Here is a 21,063-nt window from a genome sequence, read left to right on the forward strand (position 1 = left end):
ATCAAGTTGGCTGTGAAAACAAACACCATCTGTAATCCTGTCCATGTTTGTTGTGTACTCTTTGTTGCCATATAGTGATAGAACACGCTTAAATAGTATCCGGAAGTTTGAATTTTTGGTAACTTTTGCATATTTATTAGTATGTGTAGGTTAGTGAGGATGTTATAATAATACTCGCATTCTTACACTGTTTTTTTTTTATTTTTTAAAAAGGGCCAAGATATCGACATTATTTTAACGACAATATTGACCAGTGTTTTTCGACATCATGACCATTTTTATTTTTATACTGGTCAAAATGATTAATTTTATTGGAGGCGATGACATTTGTTTTTATAATTGATTCATTCAGCCCTCGGATGAATTACATGTAATTGATCCAGATGCTGAGAGACTCGGTGGTGTATCGTTTATTGAAACTTAACGCGTTGGTACATAATAACCAACAAAGGAAAGCCGACAGACGTGAAAGAAGACCTGGTGGCAATTTTCAACTTGTTGCGGGTTTCACGATCCTGGCCGCTGGTTTTGCTTTCTATTGGGTTTTCTAATTTACTGATGAGTCGATTGGACGCAAAGTGACGCCTGGATTTATTTTAAATATACATTCCCACACCTTTAGTTTATAAATATTCATAACTAATCTGAGTGGAAATTGAGGCACTTTCTCATATTTAGAAACTATTAATTAGCTTAATAAAAAAAGTGTCAATATAAGCGAAGATCTAAATTATTTTTTTTTTAAATATTTTCACCCTCGCTGAAAAATTGTTTTAGTCAGTGTATTGCAGGACAATGGATTGCCAAACTTGCCCACAACACCACCCACCTCATTAAAAGAGTTGAGCATTTTAACACTTTGGATAAGAAAGTCCAAGATGCGTTGTCGTCCGAGAAAATGAAAAGCCTAGTTAACCGCGAATCATTGTAACAAGTGTGCCCTGAACTAGGAATATCGATAGCGTGGCGAATATGTATACACTTGTATATAAAATAAAAAACGGACTCTCTTCGAAATAAATATTTAAATTGTTCCGTACTCTGGAAAATGTTTAACCCTGTAAAAACATGTCTTAAAACTGTAGATGTAGCATATTATTATTAGCCACTCCTCTACTATTTTATCTTTAATCTTGGTATTTAAAGTGGACTAGCCACAAACTTCAACAAAACAAAATGGAGGTATCCACAGTTTATACCTCCACGATGCACACAATTGTTTCTCAGAGATTCCGCATACAATGTACTTCTAGTTTATATTTAAAACTAAAAAATAATAGTTTAAAGATTACCTACACTTTTCCAGGCGACTTATGACACTTATATAATTTCGCAATTTTAACACCAAAGAGCAAAAAGTGTGATCTTCAACAAGCACTCTGATGTTCAATGGTTGAATGAACCTTTGATAGAAGCTAACCATGAGGAAACAAGTACACAAATGTTCAAAATAATAACAAAGTCGTACCTTAATATGGTGATTGCAGTGCCACAATTAGCCAACCACTACTCACCGACATCTATGTTACAATAACGTAATTTCATCGGGCTCAAAGCGACGTTCACGAAATTTCATTTATGTGTCTTCACAAACGCAAATTAACCATAACAAATCTCACACTTTAAAGTTGCCTATATGAACAATGTAAATATGATTCAATCAATGATTTATGACTAAACCATAAATATAACAACCAAGGTGGTGAATGCGGACCCCTTTACCGATCATTGGACCCCAAAACGCAGTCTGTATTGAACAGGTATGTTTTGACCCCCGTGTTATGATCTAGTCGGACATTTTGACCCAGAATTTTAGTATTTTTGGCCATTATACCAAATTTGAAAGTATAAGTCATTGTTTTGCCAAAGGCACCTCAACGTCGATATTTCGTGGGCAAGTTTTTAACTGGCTGAGGAGCACTATTGCTGAATTGGGTACTATTATTACCTGGAGTCCCGATACTTTCAATAACAGTTTAAATCTTCTATATATATAGTTTTGACAAAAAGGCAAGTATAACAGTCTGCATTTACAAGCTAAAGTACACGTACCAAGAAGACAGGTATACGGGATAAGGCGAGTAAGTAATGTAATTACCTCTTATGTCATCTATTATCAAATACAAAAACTACTATTTGTGACGTCTTCATTTATAATAACAAAAAATACTCAAGCCTTCAAGATGTGCGCCAGGTTAGCTCTCTGACATACTCCCTCTCGTGTGATTGTAAACTGCCGCTTGCAGCCCAATAACTCGGGCTGATATAAATATGTGTCCATTCTTTAGTGTATTATCTTTTAATCGCGGCAATTTTTGGACTTCGTAATCTTGTGTGTTTTGCGTTAGAATGTACGTCAAGGTGATATTTCCTTGGTAATTGATTTTTCCAGGAAATAGTTTCTACTTAAAATGCATTTCATAACAGTGTTGCACAATGTGTTTGATAATTGATATTTAAAAATGCACTGTGTGTAACTTGGCTCCTCTGTGTTTTGTTAATGAATGATTACTACACGCACAGCAGTTGAAGGGGTCAAGCCAGCCAAGAAAATAATAATAAAATGTTAACAAGACTTAGTATAAAATAACCAACGTTGTGAACTATGAACACCAGCAACGAACACTTTGCTGTGCCGTAAATTACGTGGTCGTTATCAGTTAAATAGAAATTAAAACATGGGTTATGAAATGAATTAAAATACGACATCACCTTCGTGTGTGACATAAAGTTTGTTTTAAGGAAGATTGAATACCAATATAGATGTAATATAAACCTTTGTGTTAAGATTTGTCCAGACTACCGTAGTTGTTTGTACTTTGTACTGTGCATTGTTGGCACAACATCTGTTTCATTGGTGCCAAAGTACCACGTACCCTAGTGACGATGTCAACTGTGTTTTTGATTTGTCCTAACGACGCAGTTGTAGACACTCTGGTAACGTTATGGGTGGCGTATATGGATTGCTGTCAGGAGGCCATCTAACACCTGTTGAGGCACTACAATACATTCACGTGATGGAGTGAATGGGTTGCGCTTGACTACACAAGTAGGCCATCTTTAGCCAGTGACGGATCCAGCAAAATGTATTGGGGGGGGGGGGTTTTCCAAGCTTCGCTTAAGATATACGGAGCGTAAATCGCAAAGAAGCTATGCGTAATCCAGATGATATGAATCGTCATGCGTTTGGGAGGGACCATGGCCCCCTGCCCCCCCTCTGGATCCGCCACTGTCTTTAGCAATATTAAAGGTGTTGCCATAGCGATTATCATCCTTAATGCTAGTTAACTTTTTAGATGGATGAGTTCCCTAGGTATAATGGGAATGTATGCGTCTCAAATCATTCTGACTGGACCGTTTGCCGGACTGTTCTGTTGGTTGCATTTGTTTCCCATAGATATGTCTTCAACAGACGTGCTCATGGCGATGGACTCTTCCACACGCTTTGCAGATGAGCATATCTGACAGGTTGATTTGGTACACTCTGGCGCATTGCGGCTGACAAAGTCTGACGGAATATTCTCCTTCCCTTCACAACTGTTTGGGTGCGCGTTGTTGGTTGGCCATAATGATTAGTAGTAGGTACCGAAATCAACGTCCGTATTATCGAGTCGATATATTGACTCATGATCGGTAGATCAAATCCAACCTTAGGCTGAACACCAGAAGGGTCTACCCATACCCTGGGTGAGTGTGCCACAGACTCAATGGTAAGGCCAATTCCACTGGCCAAGATTCATTCACTAACGAATGCGACTTTGTGGGAACCTTGGTTAAGGTCCGCAGGTGCTTGTGTTCGACCGAGCCTGGTTGACGCCAGGATAGCGCATTAAATTGCCATTTGATAGAGATGTCCACACAGCCATGTCACATGTGTAGTCCCAATAAAACATGAATATGGCTTCTGTGTCAAAAATGCAGGAGAGATAGCAGTAACATTCGTTGTCGAGAACTCTCACTGGGTACAAAACATTAAAAAAAAACATGTCCTGCGAAATGATATTTTTATTTATTTCTTAGGTTTCCGATTTTTAAATTTAGTGTATTTACTTTTCAAGGTGTAAGTGTATTAGGTCTACACAAACCGAGTTTAAGACATGGTGTTGCCGAAATAGACCTATAAAGGTAACTTCCACTGAAAATTGTGAAAATGTTTTTTTTTTGAACGGAATAAATATCATTCGCACATATTTCAAATGCAGTTTGTGATTTTAAAATTGACGGTGTACACAATTTCTAGACACTAGAATTCAAGGACATGCAAGTAATGCAAATTATGTTACCTGTTACCCAGCATGCAGTGCTTCCGGGGTTTACTACGTGGATATAATTATCACTTCCTCAAATGCGTTGTTTTGGTGAAGCACTCGGACAGTTGTGGATTTCACCATGGCCACTTTGTTTAGCCTGCCCTCTGAAAAATCTTTTACAGACGAGAAATTATTCTTGACTCTGTGACGTTACAATCGTTTTCACTAAACATTGGACGATCAGATTGTGGTAAATGTTGATACATCAGAGCAAGTACCTAATGAAATTGCCACTGATTTTATCACTACTAATCAAAACATCATAACTGTAGCATAAACATTTTTGATACAATGTATACCTGTCTGAGTCCAAGGCGCCATTCTCTCTTTTATTGTTTGCGCTAGACATTTTGTTTTTTGAATTTCACGCCGATTAATACTAGGCTGTCGCCGTTTATAAAATTCAATATGCTGTAAAATATTGCCAGTCAAGCATGTTCTGTTACCATGTTTTCGTCCGTGCTTCCCAGCTGAAACATCACCGCTAGTAATAAGTTTAGTGCATATATTATTCGTAGTACTTTTTGACACCCTAGTTTGTTGTGCAAGTTGACTACACGACAGCCAATTTAAGTAAAGTTCAACAATTTTCTGTCGTACACTAAATTGTGTGTCGAATTATGAGACTGCATTTTGTCACCAAATTACATGTACTCCCGACTTTCCCGCGTTATATGCTCTGGGTGTCTGGACACACTACTGGGACACACACAAACGTAACATTTTATGTAAATGAGTTGAGTACAGACAGTTATACATTGTATCAAACATGTTTAGGCTACAGTTATAATGTTTTGATTAGTAGTGATAAAATCAGTGGCAATTTCATTAGGTACTTGCTCTGATGTATCAACATTTACCACAATCTGATTGTTCAATGTTTAGTGAAAACGATTGTAAATAAATATCCCCACCGTGTTTCTCGGCTATTGAATTAAGTCGCCGATAGCGCCCATGCCAGGAAACTTGAATCACCGAAGCAGTGGCACCAAGTCTATGGCTTTGACTACCAACGTTTCAATACAAAGACAATCACGCCAATGTTTATAAATTTGTCAAACTTGGTAAACTACATGTAATATCAAAAGTACATGATGATTGTGCACATTCAGTATGCGACCCTTTAACTCGCTCGCCATTTCCACGAAATAGCATTCGATGGGCGGAGCTTGTCTGGGAGTAATTGTTTTTGTGTTCGTTGGTGGTGGCGCTATCCAGAACTATACGGAAGTTGCATACCTTTTTGTTTTACTTTCTATAGTTTACTTGTGGACATATGACCCTAAGGATAATTCAATTATACACTCCTGTTGCAATTACCTATGGTTGAAGTGGCTAGGTGGATTTGCCAAGTTGTGAGTTCAAATCTCGTGTTTATTTATTCGTAAATGTGTAATTTATATTACTTCCACTCAGGCGACATTGCTGGTTCTGAAATTGATTTTTAAAACCTACTTTCGTTTCTGAGAAAAAACAATTGTTTAAAACTATTTACCTTCTTCAAATGAATTTTCCTCAAATTTGGAAAATCCGTTTTCATTTTTTAAAATTCGTTTTCATGTTTAAATTCGTTTTCATTTTTGTTGACCTTTGAACTATAGGTATATATGTACACAAACACATTCGACGCTGCAGAGTAAGTCGACTTTGCATAACACATGATAGCAGATCAAAAACGGAACCGACAATATTACCAGACAAAAACAAGTAAACAGCAATGCCCACTTTCAGTGCCAAAACATCTGAAACTACGGATACGGATGGGTAGTGCACGCTAATTCAAAAAATCACTCAATTACTCATGTGACCAACAAGATTATTATTAACAGTCTCAATTTGAAAATAGCATCTTGGTTTGCGCACGGTTCACTTAAAATCCAAATTCTATTGTTGAAAACTAGATGTGGTGACCAGAGGCACAATTTCGAGAATCACAGCTAAACCTGGCTAAACTTTACATTGCGATTGCTTACCGCCAATTCAACGATTGGAATGACGCGAAAATCTAAATGTTAGATTCCAGAAATTCACTTGAACCCGTTTCGAATTTCAGTGGATACTTCTCCAGACAAGTGATTTTAGCTGATGTGTCTCGCTTCAGTCTTCCAATTCAATAATCAATTATTTCGTTCTTGACACCAGTCAATGGGTTGTGTAAAATCAATGTTTGTTCTTACAGCCTCAAAGTACCACATCACCATGTCTATTTTATTTGGTGTTATTGCCAGTAAAACCACAATCATAGCTGAATATGCCAGTTGCCAGGGCAACTTCATGGAAGTGACAGAACAGATACTGATGAAGATTCCGGACAAAGATGCAATGATGACATACAGAGATGATCATTATTTTATCAATTACATTTCAAAAGATGACATTGTGTATCTTTGTATAACAGACGATGTAAGTCGTGGTTAAGTGTCCTTGTGATCTTGAAGAAATTTGTTACATTCAGGTGATGGGATAAGGTATTCCACATGTTGCTTCAAACGATCGGTAAATGGACGTCTTTAAAGAGTGATGCAGTAGCATATGCGAACTAATTTATCATATTCGTACACCTGGCATAATCTCAGATATCTCTAATAATTTGTTACTTCATGTTGCAGGAGTTTGAAATAGCAAACGCATTCCGCTATCTTCAAGACATAAAACACCGGTAAACACTGTATAATTCCATCTCATATATTGTATTTTTATCATCAGCAAATGTGTTATGATTTATCAATCTTACCTTACAATCTTACCTAGTCTGCAGCTTGAAAATGCGTTATTAGTTGCATAATACTATGTACACCCTACTATAGGCGGATATGCATACACATTGAATGATAAACACGTTAGCATCAATATTTGAGTAGGAATGGTAACATATATAACATCCAACCACATTCATATGTGCCTCTTTTGGTACATGTCTATTGCTACCTGCTCGAATACCGACTTTGTACGACCACTACCGTGAGATTGATTTATGCAAAGTTGACAGACCTCTATTCAGCTTTCATTTCATTCACTTTATGTTTCTAGCCATACAAATGAATTGAAATTAGTAATTTACCAGTAGATGTTGTTTATTATTAGGTTTAACAACAAATATGCAAAGTATCGCAGTGATCGAACTGCTATATTTCCCTATTTCCCCGAAAAGGATAGTGAATTATCTGAATTTTTACAAGGACGAATGGTATGTATGGTCACTATTAATATTTCAGTGCCACTAAAAATTAAACAAATGTGCTAAAGGGGTTAATTCTTTACATGTTTTTGACCTAATTATTGTTTTACACAGTGCAAATATTAGAATAACACATTAGATGGACACACAGACAATCCCTGCATCGATTAACACCTCTGACATATTTAAACATATTTTACAGGTTCAAAGTCTTAAATGATGGGATTTCCTGCAAACGTTTTTATAGATTCTAACTTCTTCATACTTTCTATTGTAGATAGCTATAATTATTTTAACAATAATGGGCAATCCACCAACCTGTAATATATGAAGCACAAAGTGTTCTCGACTGCATTATGTCGTAGTGTTGTAAATACCAGTGAATTTGCTGCAAATATAAAACAGAAAACTTGGCCAAATATCCACAGTTAATGCACAGATTGCATTGACCTTTGAATTCGCATAATTTGAAAATTCGTTTGAAATTCGTTTTTATTCGGGTATTCACAATCTAATACAGCAACATAAAATGAGATAGGCACATCCAATACTACATGTATTTAGAATCGTTTGCTTAACACTTGAAGGCTGAAAATCCAAATAAATCGATCAGTATTATTTTTTATTAATCTATTACTATAATAATACTTAAATCTTTGAAACTCGGTCACCATGAAATCAACACATCGTCCATTTCAACGATTCATTTCTCACCTTACTTTGTAAAGATAAAAATACTATAGCGTCTGCGAAGACATTAATAAGCATTCTGTCCAACCATGTTGCTGTCCAACAAGTTGCATGTATTTTGGAACCATCACCACTTCAGGTTGTTGCTTGCTGCTAGGTGAAATCAAAAAGATCTTCTTTGTCTCATCCCATTGCAGGCATATCCTAGCAACATGCACATGTAGTTGTTATTTTGACCTTCTGGTATCCATGGCGAAACTGAAACTGAGAATATTCAAATAGCATCAGAATACATTCCATGCCATGAGGTTACTTTCTTTATTTATTCTGTAGTGACGATGACAAGGAGATTGAGAGATGGCCGGGTGCCTACATACATACTAGTTCAGGCTGGGTGACCATGTCATGCTCTTGCAATTACATTACCTGTGTCATAGACTATATATGCAGTGACTGAAATAAAGTCAGGTTTTGGGGGGAATAATTGCAACCCAACTAGCTCACTGAAACTATTTGTAAAGTCGGCTTGCCATTTTCTAGTCAACTCCAAGTGACCCACACATGTAATTGGTTGAGTGTTATCGACTCATTTTCGATCCCACTCATGATGAAAAGTGAGAAATTAGAACTCTTTCCTAACTACATTTACACTTTTTGAATGTCCAAGGCGCAATATAGCGACACTGTAGATGGTGCTGTTGACTTTTTGTCTAAAGATACCAGCAGAGATAATTTGTCGACGTTAGAAAAGAAGATAGATTATGAAGCAAGAAAATTAACAATGAAAGATCTTGGTAAGTCGGTAAATATTTTCTGATTTAAGTCATTGTCTCATTCCCCGTTGTATACTGATCACATAAACACACCACGTCCGAGTCTCTACACCGTCAACGATTACACACCACACGCATGCGCACTATAGCTACCAATATGCGACCATGTTGCAATTTAGTGACAACACAACATGTTGTTACAGTCATCCATCAATGTTGTTATCTGCATCTACAGTAAGAAAAAAAACATCATCACATTTATCTTTCGCGGCAGCCAGAGCAAAACAAGCGACCTAACGGTCGAAATAGCTCCGCTGTCTTCATTATCATGGAAAATGAATATGAGACAAATGTTCACTCAAAATCCAAATTTGCATATTTTGACACCAGAGGACCACCCCACGTATCATTGCTAGAAATATGAAAGCAATTGGACTTATGGTTTAGGGCTAGTTGTCGAAAATAAAAAAAATACCAAAAATGACAAAAATATTCACTAAAAATCCAAATTTGCATATTTTTACAGACATTTTACAAATCTGACAGAGGACCATCCCACGTATCATTGCTGGAAATATGTAAGGATTTTGGATTTACGGTTTCGGACAAGTTGTCGAAAAATAACATTTTTTTACCAAAATTGACAAAAATATTCACTAAAAATCCAAATTTCCAAATTTTGACACAAATGTAACAAATCTGATAGAGGAGCACCCCACGTATCATTGCTGGAAATATGAAAGCATTTGGACTTACGGTGTCGGACTAGTTGTCGAAAATAACATATTTTACCAAAAATAACAAAAATATTCACTAAAAATCCAAATTTCCACATTTAGACACAAATTTAACAAATCTGACAGAGGACCACCCCAAGTACCATTGCTACAAATATCAAAGCATTTGGACTTACGGTTTCGGACTAGTTGTCGAAAATAAAAAAAATAACAAAAATATTCACTAAAAGTCCAAATTTGCATATTTTGACACAAATTTAACAAATCTGACAGAGTATCACGCCAGTATCATTGCTGGAAATATGACAGCATTTGGACTTACGGTTTCGAACTAGTTGTCGAAAATAAATTTAACAAATCTGACAGAGGACCACCCCCAAGTACCTTTGGTACAAATATGAATGTAATTGGTCAAGTACTTTTGAAGAAGAAGTCGTTTAAAGGAAAACTTCATGCGGGACGCGGGACGGACGACGCCGGAGAGACATACCCCATACCAACAACTCCGCTGGGTCATCTGACAGCGGAGCTAAATTAATTTTACATCACTTTATACTAGTATATGTGTTAGTATAGACCTGAATCGATGTGATTCACTCTTATATATAGAGGATTATTTGACTTTACGTTGTAAATAAAAATAATATAAACGAAGAAATCGGATATTGCAGGGCCACGAATTGAATATCTCGTTAACCCCATTTCTTTCTTTCACAGTTGCCGCAGTCGTCGTAATTTGTGCGTGTTCATTTGCATACTAGATTATGAACACCAATTAGTGTTAGACCAAAAAATACGAAACGATATGCGCGTTAGTTCCAAAAGTATTTTTTTTAAAACAAGCGAAAAAAAACCCGGAGAGAATGTGCCTGCTGTTTCTCGATGTTTAAATAAAAAAATTAAAAATCGGATTTGTCGGATCGCCTTATTTCACACAATTCCATTAAAGATATGGCGTTATTGTGTGGATCCATAAACATGCGACTTACTTTCACGACCTGTGAAAATCGCTACGAGGCATGGGTGAAACAAATATGTGCATGGAAATACTAGGGAAATTTTAAATGACTAAATCCGTTTGTATCACATACGTATTTGTGCTGAAACTACCAAAAATATCCAAATTAATAGGAATTCAGTGATCCATTGACTATGTAAGACGTATATACTAATCGAATGTATACAGTCATACGTTAATGTGTATAATTGTTCTCTACAGGTAGCTTATTGGGAGATGGAGAGGTACAATTACATATCAAATGTAAAATTAAAATTACCGTCTATAAAACAGAAGATGTAAGTATACTAGTAGCTGATTTTGTATACTTTCTGGTCCATTTTTCAAGAATAAATGTTGTTCCGCATAATTATATAAAAACATTACACTAAATCAAAAATCAATTTACTGTACATTATGTGTATAATAAAGCTCTACTACGAGAAATCTTGTGGAATATATACAAGCTGAGATAAAATGCCGTTAGATAGAGTTAATTGTGGTTTTAATTTATGACTTGTTTTGTTTTTGACGATGTAAACAACGCCCTAAACACTCTGGATAGTGAAATATTTTAATCGCTTTTGATACGTTTTCTAAGATAACGTAAGCTTTGTCCTTATCTGACAACTGGTCTAAATTATGGGATGTTGGGTTGGCGGTAGATTACACCTATAATGAGCCTTAATGTTGTTTTTTACAAGGATAGATTCACAGTGCGTATTATTAACTCATCGCAATGTTTTAAAACGAGATCGATCAAAAATTGAAGAAAAAAATGAATGAATACTAATATGATACGTCCTATATCACTGGTATTTGATAATTATTAAATAATCTCATATGAATAATTTTACCAACCAGACATTACACCGCTGAGCCTTTGTTATTTTATCATCACTACTGCTTTACGATCGTTCACAGACATTCAACATAATACATGAGTATTTAACACAGGCAAATGAAATTATTTTATGGAAGCTATTTGTTAATGTAACCTTAATTGGAGAATGCCTGTTATTTCAGTCCAGTTTCAGTTGAATTAATAGGTTCATAACACACATGTTCCAATATAAATTTTATTTTTGTCTTTTTTTTTATGGTAGAGCCACCCTGAGAGACATGAAAGTGATGCAAGTATTGAAGACGTTACCCAGGGTAACAATGTTCAAGAAAAAATAAATGTAAGTGAAACAAAACTCCTTATGTTAAAATGATGAGGACTATTTCCTTTGTAGTCCTTGATGTATTGGATAATCCACAATCTACAATTAACAACCAACCACAATCAATGAAAACTAATTATAATTAGGGTATATTTAACCCTGATACCACTGTTTTGTATCAATCAAGCATGTTATACATAAAAATAGAATACATAACGAATGTACATTTCAATAGTATTTAATGGCTTTATCCTTTGTCTCCGTATCTTTAGCACACAGATTGAAAGAAATATTATTTCCTAATTTGCAAATAAATGATCATAGAATTTCAATAAAATGTGGTATATGGATGTGTTTGATTTTTCAAAATCACAAATATTTGAAAACTCAATACCTATTTGCATAATAATTAAGGGAAATTTAACCTTGATACCGTTGTACACAGTTTTGTATCAAGGGTATGTGGTATGCATTGAATGTTGTTGGAATTAACATACATAACAATGTACATTTGAATTAACCTAAATATTTCATTTCTTCCTTAATTACTGTTGTCATATTTGTAAAGTTTCTTTGATTGATTTTTATTGTTTTTATTGTAGGAAAATCTTGAGATACATGACAGTGGAGCAATTATTGAAGACCAAGGTGATAGTGTTCAAGAAGCATCAAATGTGAGTGAAACTATCATTCATTTGTTAAGAATAACTCATTCATTTGCTAAGAATAGTTGTCTATAAAATGTGCTGTGTCGATGTATTGGATATTCCACAAAAATCTGAAATATATGAAAAAGGTGCATGCACACACGCATGCACAAGATCTTCAAATCATATGCATGTGTCAAGTTCAAGTTAAATTCAACACTGAGTTTATTTATATTACGTCGAAGAGTCTAATTCTAACGCCTTTCATTTAGCCAAATATCGATATAATTTTCCACTTGTGTTAATACTGATTTCAAAATGTTTATATAGTAAGGTTCAGTCAGGATAAGTGTGTAATGTGGAATTACGTAAGATAACTAGTAACAACGTGGTCACCCTGTTGACTAATTAAATAATTAGTCAGAAATTATTTAGAAGAAAGAATTAGGAATCACCATTACAATATCTGAAAATACAACTCCCATTTAAATACATTGATGGTTACCAATATACGATTTATCCATGAAAAAACAACATATTACATTAGCCTACAAAATTAATGACAAATGATATCGATGAAAAAAACTGCGGTACACTAACATTGACAGAAGTAGAGCTGTCAATTCATATCAATTTATAGAAGTAATTTTAAGAAATTCAAAATCACAAAGTATTTTTGAAAAAGGCTATTTTGCATGTAGAAGCCGGATGCTGATGTCTGAACATCTCACCCAGTGGCATCATATCAACAGAATTGATAAAAGAATGCATGAACAATGATTATTGGTTCAATTAAGTTAATAGTTTCAAAGCATAAGTATTTTCATACAAATACATCTTTTATATTTTTAGAGAAACCTAGACAGACAGGAAAGTAAAATAAGTATTGATGACATTAATCAAAGTGATAAAATTTATGAACCATCTGATGTAAGTGAAACTATGCTCTTTGCATGTAAATTTAATCTTAATCGAAGAATGCTTGTGAATTGTTTTAGTTTAAATTAATTAATAGGTTCATAAAATACCTATTTCAATACAAAGTCATCTTTTACCTGTTGTATGGAAGAACAACCTTGACAGACATGAAAGTGAAGCAAGTATTGAAGACATTTACCAGCGTAACAATTTTCAGGAAGGAACTAATGTAAGTGAAACAATGTGCTTATATTATAGGGCAGTCAGTAGTCGTCGTGCCGCGCATGTGCGGCATTTGTGTTGATAAACATTAATTTTACCACAATCCAATGCGATCTTCTAGTAGAAATCAAATGTACGAGTTTCGACCTGGGCGTTACGTGAACTAATTACCGCTGGTGACTTTTCGAAACCTTCCAATCACCAAAGAAATGACTTAAGTAAAGCTTTGTAACATTAAAAGTCGCCATCTTTGCTCATATATGAGACACGTATCTTGCGCATGCGTTGCTCGACGACCGCCGCATTTTAAGAATGATGGGAAAATATATTTTTGTACTCCTCAATCTATCGGATAATTCACAATCTACGATCTTTATTTAACAACCACAATCTATTAAAACTAATTGCATTATTATTAGTGGGTAATTTAACCCAGATACCACTGTTTAGTATCAAGGAAACACATTATACACACAAGTAAAATACAATTGTACTTCAATTCCTTGATTGTATCATTAAGTTCATAATACATGTATTTCAATTGAAAGATATTTTTTATCATTTTCACTGTAGGGGGGAATCGACGGACACGACAGTGAAGCAAGTAATGAATATTTCAATCGAGGTGATAATATTCAAGAACCATCAGATGTAAGAAAAAAATCCTTGATTTGTTAAGAATGATGGAAACAATTCAATCCCTGGTTAAAATAATTATTGATCATAAAATCAATAAAATGTGGTATATAGATGTATTAGATTTTTCACAACCACAAATATTTGAAAACTCATTACCTAATTGCATCATAATTAAGGGAAATTTAAAAATGTTACTTTTGTATCTGAACAACCACCGTTTTGTATCAAGGATATGAGGTACATATTGAATCATGTTATATATATAGCAATTAACATACATAACCAGTGTGCATTTTAATTAACATAATTATCTCAATCTAACATAAGTTATATCTAAATATTCATCAATTAATATTGGAATTAATATTCAAGAATCATCTGATGTAAGAGAATCTATCCTATGATGAGAAATCTTAACTTAATTGTCAACTGTAATCGTTGTCTACATATCTCAGACACACATAAGGTGTATCTGACTTTTCTTTGGTTGATTGATTAATTGGTAAAGTTGTCAATTGTTCTAAATATATTAAACACATGACATCTTTTATTTTTTTTATTGTAGAGTAATCTTGACATACATGAAAGTGAATCCAGTATTGAAGACCAAGTTGGTAGTGTTCAAGAAGCATCAAATGTGAGTGAAATGTTTGGGAGAAATGTGATATGATATCGCTGAATAAATGCTGCAGCGTATACACATTGGTACAAGTAGAGAAGTAGAGCTATCGATTCATAATCATTTATGGTAGTAATTTGGGGGAAATAATAGATCATTCACTATCAGATACAAAGTGACTGCAGTCTGATTCTCTCACGCAATGGCATCATATATATAAAATATGTATTATATTCAATATTATAAATGTTTTATTTTTTTTTAATTTGTATGATAATTAGTTTGCTTTTATGGACTGGATATGGATTATTATAACTAAGGTCATATAAATCCTGCATTGTATCTTTGGTTCAAGAAAATAATTTTTATATAATGAAAACAAAATACTTACATAACTAGTGTCAAATTCAATTAACTTGTCTTTTTCATTCGCTATTAGTTAAATAATTGTATACAATACCTTCTGAACTATTTGGTGATAATTAATAACATTGTTTTCTATCGATAGCTGGAGTGTTTAAGGTTATCCGAAATCAGAAATAGTGATATAAGTGATATTTATATTTTCGTGCCTTTATCCTTTTCCCTTCAGAACATAGTTTAAGTAATAACATTTTCTGGCGAAGATCATACGAAATATTTATTTATTTTATAGTGGACATAAGATACCCAGACATATATATTTAAACAAAAGTCGCGCCAACGACATCGTGCACATGTCAGACCAAGGTGTATTCAAGGTGTACGGCTTTGGATAGCTCTACTTGTGTCGGTTGTAAGGAATTTGTTATTTTCAACATGTTCAACACTCAACTGGTTTTGACACATTACTACTACATCACTTGGACCTTTTTAACCACATTTCTTATATTTCTTTTCATTCTAGGGGAAACGTGACAATAGTGAACGTGAACCTCTCCTAGGTTATAAGAATCCAGAAGCTTCATATGTAGGTAAAACAGTACATTAGCCCTTTTGTTATTCAGTCTTTATTTAAAAAAAACACATATTATGAATATTATTTCCCAATTTGCATACACAATTGACCAATTATGATATTTCAATAAACTGTGATATATGGATGTGTCGGCTATTCCATAATACTGATTACTTTCGTTTTTGCATTATAATTAGATGTATTTTAACATTTTAAATATTCCCTTCCTTTCTTACTTACCTGCTAACTAATTAATGTTTTCCGTACTTACTATATATTTAATTATTTGCATTCAATACTTCCTGTACGAATTGGTGATCGGATACGATTCAATTTGGTGAAAACAATAATAAAATTGTACCTGAGCAAAAGAGAGTTTCAATTTATTTAATGTCACACCTTTACATCAATACCTACAACATGTTCTAGGTATATCCTTACGTTCTTTGATTGAACAATGCTTATGCATTATATGTATTTAATTATGTAAATAATGTTACATAATATAAGCAGCTTATTACTTGCTTCCAGTGCACTGGACCAGAATGCATTGTGCTCAATGCAGTAGTAATAATAAGAAATATTTCAGTCGTATGAGGAAACAATTTTCTGTTTTCTTACCTTCACTCCTGTAAGGCTTTTCCTCCCAGGGCGGTGTCTGTACAATGGCAATATGGTTGCCAATGAGATTCCCACATTATGGTGATTATTACTATTATTAATTGGTATTTACGTGCATCTGAGTCATGATTTATTATCAGCCATTATCTTGAAATGCAACTCTTGATATTCTTTTCAGAGTTTCCTGAAGCCAATGTTAGTTATCATCTTGACTATAATAATTGCAGTAAGTATTATTAATAAGTAATTATTCAATAATCTAATGACCAACTTCTTATACTAGTATACTAGAATTCACTTCCTGGTGACATAAAAGAAGCTGCTTATTGAACTGTAATCGACTTAGAGCTGACTCATTGGTCAAACACAAACCCTTAACAAAAACATGACACACCAAGCCAGAAATTATAGTATAATTCAATTTAGTGTAATTTGCAGGAGACACTCTGAACCAGGATTTTTAGTTTACAGCACATATATTTCTACCGTCATGAATAGCTGTCAAACTGTATAAAAGACAAGATCCACTTTGCCACTTGTGTATTGGCAGCGTGCCTTGATCCTTGAACCTACTTGTGGATTTAATTTCATGCTGGAATCGTCCATGGACATAATTGTCATCAATTTAAGCTAACCTATTAACAGGTCATCTGGTCATATTTCAGCGTAATACCAAACACTTCTTGTGCTCTGAATCACCATCACTAACACACTCTAGTGAACAGTACTAGTGAATGTGCAATCAAAGCCAACTTTTATCAACACGTACATCCATCAATGTTTAATCGGGAGAGTGGGTAACTCATTTCACATGTCACCACTCGCATTAATTGTCTCCACAATACACATGTATTCACAATTTCAGCCATACAATGTTCTAGTCGATTATTTACACCACCCATGTCATGATTCACGCTTCACTGATTCAGTTACATCATCAACTTGACTGTCCTGATTGTCAAACTCTCTTGTAATGGCTCCCGTTGAGATTCGCTGTTAAAGTGAGTCATTATATCATTCAGTGGATGATTTGAATCTTGGAAAGAGAGATTGGTGTTGCAAGACTTGCCTGATTGGATGTCAAGGGTTCCAGGACACTCTCCCGGGGGGGTCACTCTATATGCTGTTACTACCCCATGTGCGTTCCAAATTTAGTGGGAAAGCGGGGTGTTTTTCACCTTCTAGAGCGGGCCCGCGCGGGAGGCAAATAGGCCCTTTAAAATGCTAATGTCTGCAATAGGCCCCAGAAATAAACTCACAGGGTTGCTGCGCCCGCTGTAGGCCCTCTCTTGCAACAACCACTCTCGTACACCTCCCTAGGCCCCCAATGGCGGACCCATAGCCCCGACTAGGCCGCAAACTTTCTCACCGGGACTTACCCGCCACTTCCAACACGAGCATACGGAGAAGGCTTATTGTAATCGAAGAAACGAAACGAAACAGGATAACACACCTAATAAAAATTGAACTGTATTCAGTGAATATGGGTTTTATATGCTCAATATTTACAAAATATTTGCCGAAAATAATAATATTTAATACGTATATGGTTCGTTTCGCTAATTACAGATAATCAAAAATCTTTAATCAGCGAAACAAGGTTCTTACACGTACAAAACTGTCGGTGGAAACTTGACCAGTATATTTAGCTTTCAGTAGTGTATATAACATTTGCCGAAAATAACGGGATTTTAATAGTAAATGATTTGTTTCGCTAATCAGATAATCGAAATCTGTAATCAGCGAAACAAGGGTCTGACACGTACAATATTCACAACTGTCGGACGAAACATGACCAGTATATTCACCTTTCAGTATTGTATATAACGAAATAAAACATTTGCCGATAATAACAATATAATCAGTAAATGGTTCGTTTCGCTAATTACAGATAGTCGAAAACCTGTAATCAGCAAAATAAGGGTCTGACATATTCACAACTGTCGGACGAAACTTGACCAGTATTTGTATTTATTTATTTATTTATTTATTTATTTATTTATTTATTTATTTATTTATTTATTTATTTATTTATTTATTTATTTATTTATTTATTTATTTATTTATTTATTTATTTATTTATTTATTTATTTAGTTGTTGCTACCCTTTTACATCGGGGGCTCACTAATAAGTAATTAGGAGCTGCAATATAATTATTGGAAAATGCACATACTAAATAAATGAAAAAAGAAAACGACATTTTAAAACTTAAAGGAAGTAAACAAAAATAAAACTTTTAAAACTTAAAGAAAATACATAGACTTTAAAAGGTCTATGGTTAAATACAGAAAATAAATCTAATCTGCATAATCTTTTCTATAATCCATGGCATCAATAAGAAAACTTTTCACAATTCTATCAATATATTTACCTTTCAGTCATGTATATAACACCATAAAACATTTGGCGAAAACAGCGGGATTTTAATTAGTAAACGGTTTGTTTCGCTAATTACAGATGATCGAAAATCTGCAATCACGCGGCGAAACAGAATCTTATTAAATTACAGATACAATAATCACAAATATCGGACGAAACTTGACCAGTATTTTTAACTTTCAGTCGTGTATAAAACTTCATAAAACAATTATCTATAGTTAGCGAAACGAACCATTCACTAATTAAAATCCCGTTATTTTCGAAAAATGTTTTATGGTATTATATACACGACTGAAAGTTAAAAATACTGGTCAAGTGAATATACTGATCAAGTTTTGACAGACAATTGTGAATATTGTACGTGTCAGACCCTGGTTTCGCTGATTACATATTTTTGAATATGTTTTATGTTGTTATATACACACTACTGAAAGGTGAATATACTGGTAAAGTTTCAACCGACGGCTGTTAATATTGTACGTGTATTGGCTGATTACAGATTTTTGATTATCTGTTATTAGCGAAATAGGGGGTGTTTTTTTCTTCAATATGTCTGCTCTAGGGGGTACTAAATTTACATTGCGTCCGCAATGGGTAAGGTTTGTATGGGGGTATGGTTTGCCAATGTGCTGCCAGCCCTAGGGACCTATTATTTTTTTAGCAAGAACGCACATGGTGTAAGGTTTTGATATAGAGTGACACCCCCGGGGACATTCTACTTCCTATTCACTTATATGTTAGTCTCAGTGTTACACACACTTATATACAGCACCATGGAATCAAAATTCAAACCTAATATTGATTATTGAGCACCGTCTGAACACTTGTTTGTTTATTCTTTGCAGGTGATAATTTATATCATCGTGGCTGTAGCATGTGGTGGATTCAGTTACCCACACTGTGCTGGAAAATAATTCAATTCCAGATTTACAATCGCCACGGCAAAGTGGGTTATTGGATTGAATAGATTGCAAACTAATTGTATGTAAATGTATTCAGATGGGGGACGGTGGATTCGTCCCAAATCACATTCGTCCCAAGTCGATTCGTCCCACAAGTTAATTCGTCCCAAAGTCGATTCGTCCCACAAGTTGATTCGTCCCAAAGTCGATTCGTCCCACAAGTTAATTCGTCCCAAAGTCGATTCGTCCCACAAGTCGATTCGTCAGATTTAAGGTTAGCCCCCTACTAACTCGCCAAATAAGCACAAACACATCCAAACAACGAACTGTTCACGTACACGTCATGCACTGGCATGCGTAATTGTTCGTTGCGCCATTTTGTTTTTGCCGACGTTATATACAAATACACCTTACGTACAACGCTGAGTTATTAGTTAATAAATACAAATACACCGTACAAGTTATTAGTCAATAAATACAAATACACCTTACGTGCAACGTAGAGTTATTAGTTAATAAATACAAATACACCTTACGTGCAACGTAGAGTTACTAGTTAATAAATACAAATACACCTTACGTGCAACGTAGTTATTAGTTAATAAATACAAATACACCTTATGTGCAACGTAGAGTTATTAGTTAATAAATACAAATACACCTTACGTGCAACGTAGAGTTATTAGTTAATAAATACAAATACACCTTACGTGCAACGTAGAGTTATTAGTTAATAAATACAAATACACCAGACATTCAACGTACAAGTTATTAGTTAATAAATACAAATACACCTTACGTGCAACGTAGAGTTATTAGTTAATAAATACAAATACACCTTACGTGCAACGTAGAGTTATTAGTTAATAAATACAAATACACCTTACGTGCAACGTAGAGTTATTAGTTAATAAATACAAATACACCTTACGTGCAACGTAGAGTTATTAGTTAATAAATACAAATACACCTTACGTGAAACGTAGAGTTATTAGTTAATAAATACAAATACACCGGACATTCAACGTACAAGTTATTAGTTAATAAATACAAATACACCTTACGTGCAACGTAGAGTTATTAGTTAATAAATACAAATACACCGGACATTCAACGTACAAGTTATTAGTTAATAAATACAAATACACCGTTCACGCAACGTGGAGTTATTAGTTAGCGTGTCAGTAACAGTTGGCATAGAAATTGACCCTGTTCAAGATCGTAATGCTGACTAATAATTTAATAAATCGACGAATGTGAATTGGAACGAATGTGAAATGGGACGAATGTGAATTGGGACGAATCGACTCGTGGGACGAATGTGAAT

The 21,063-nt window shown here is 34.5% G+C and overlaps 1 protein-coding gene across 1 annotated transcript; it reads left to right on the top strand.

The window, feature by feature from the left end:
- Positions 1-5,519: 5,519 nt before the first annotated feature.
- LOC146747186 (uncharacterized) lies at positions 5,520-20,225 on the top strand. Its single transcript, XM_085498309.1, has 15 exons — positions 5,520-5,665; positions 6,490-6,713; positions 6,920-6,969; positions 7,395-7,497; positions 8,846-8,972; positions 10,908-10,984; positions 11,792-11,869; positions 12,454-12,525; positions 13,351-13,428; positions 13,514-13,645; positions 14,212-14,289; positions 14,843-14,914; positions 15,783-15,845; positions 16,633-16,680; positions 19,680-20,225. The coding sequence occupies exons 2-15, from the start codon at positions 6,510-6,512 to the stop codon at positions 19,746-19,748; spliced, it is 1,251 nt and encodes a 416-aa protein (XP_085354435.1). The 5' UTR covers positions 5,520-5,665; positions 6,490-6,509; the 3' UTR covers positions 19,749-20,225.
- The last annotated feature ends 838 nt before the right edge of the window (positions 20,226-21,063 follow it).

Source organism: Saccoglossus kowalevskii, chromosome 4, assembly GCF_978046115.1.
Source record: "Saccoglossus kowalevskii chromosome 4, keSacKowa6.1, whole genome shotgun sequence".
Classification (NCBI taxonomy): domain Eukaryota; kingdom Metazoa; phylum Hemichordata; class Enteropneusta; family Harrimaniidae; genus Saccoglossus; species Saccoglossus kowalevskii.

Bases quoted from the DNA above. Each gene is read 5' to 3' on its own strand.
- LOC146747186 (XM_085498309.1), top strand. From the start codon at position 6,510: ATGTCTATTTTATTTGGTGTTATTGCCAGTAAAACCACAATCATAGCT. The intron at 10,985-11,791 runs GTAAGTATACTA...TTTTTATGGTAG, and splicing joins CCGTCTATAAAACAGAAGAT to AGCCACCCTGAGAGACATGA. The intron at 15,846-16,632 runs GTAGGTAAAACA...TATTCTTTTCAG, and splicing joins AGAATCCAGAAGCTTCATAT to AGTTTCCTGAAGCCAATGTT.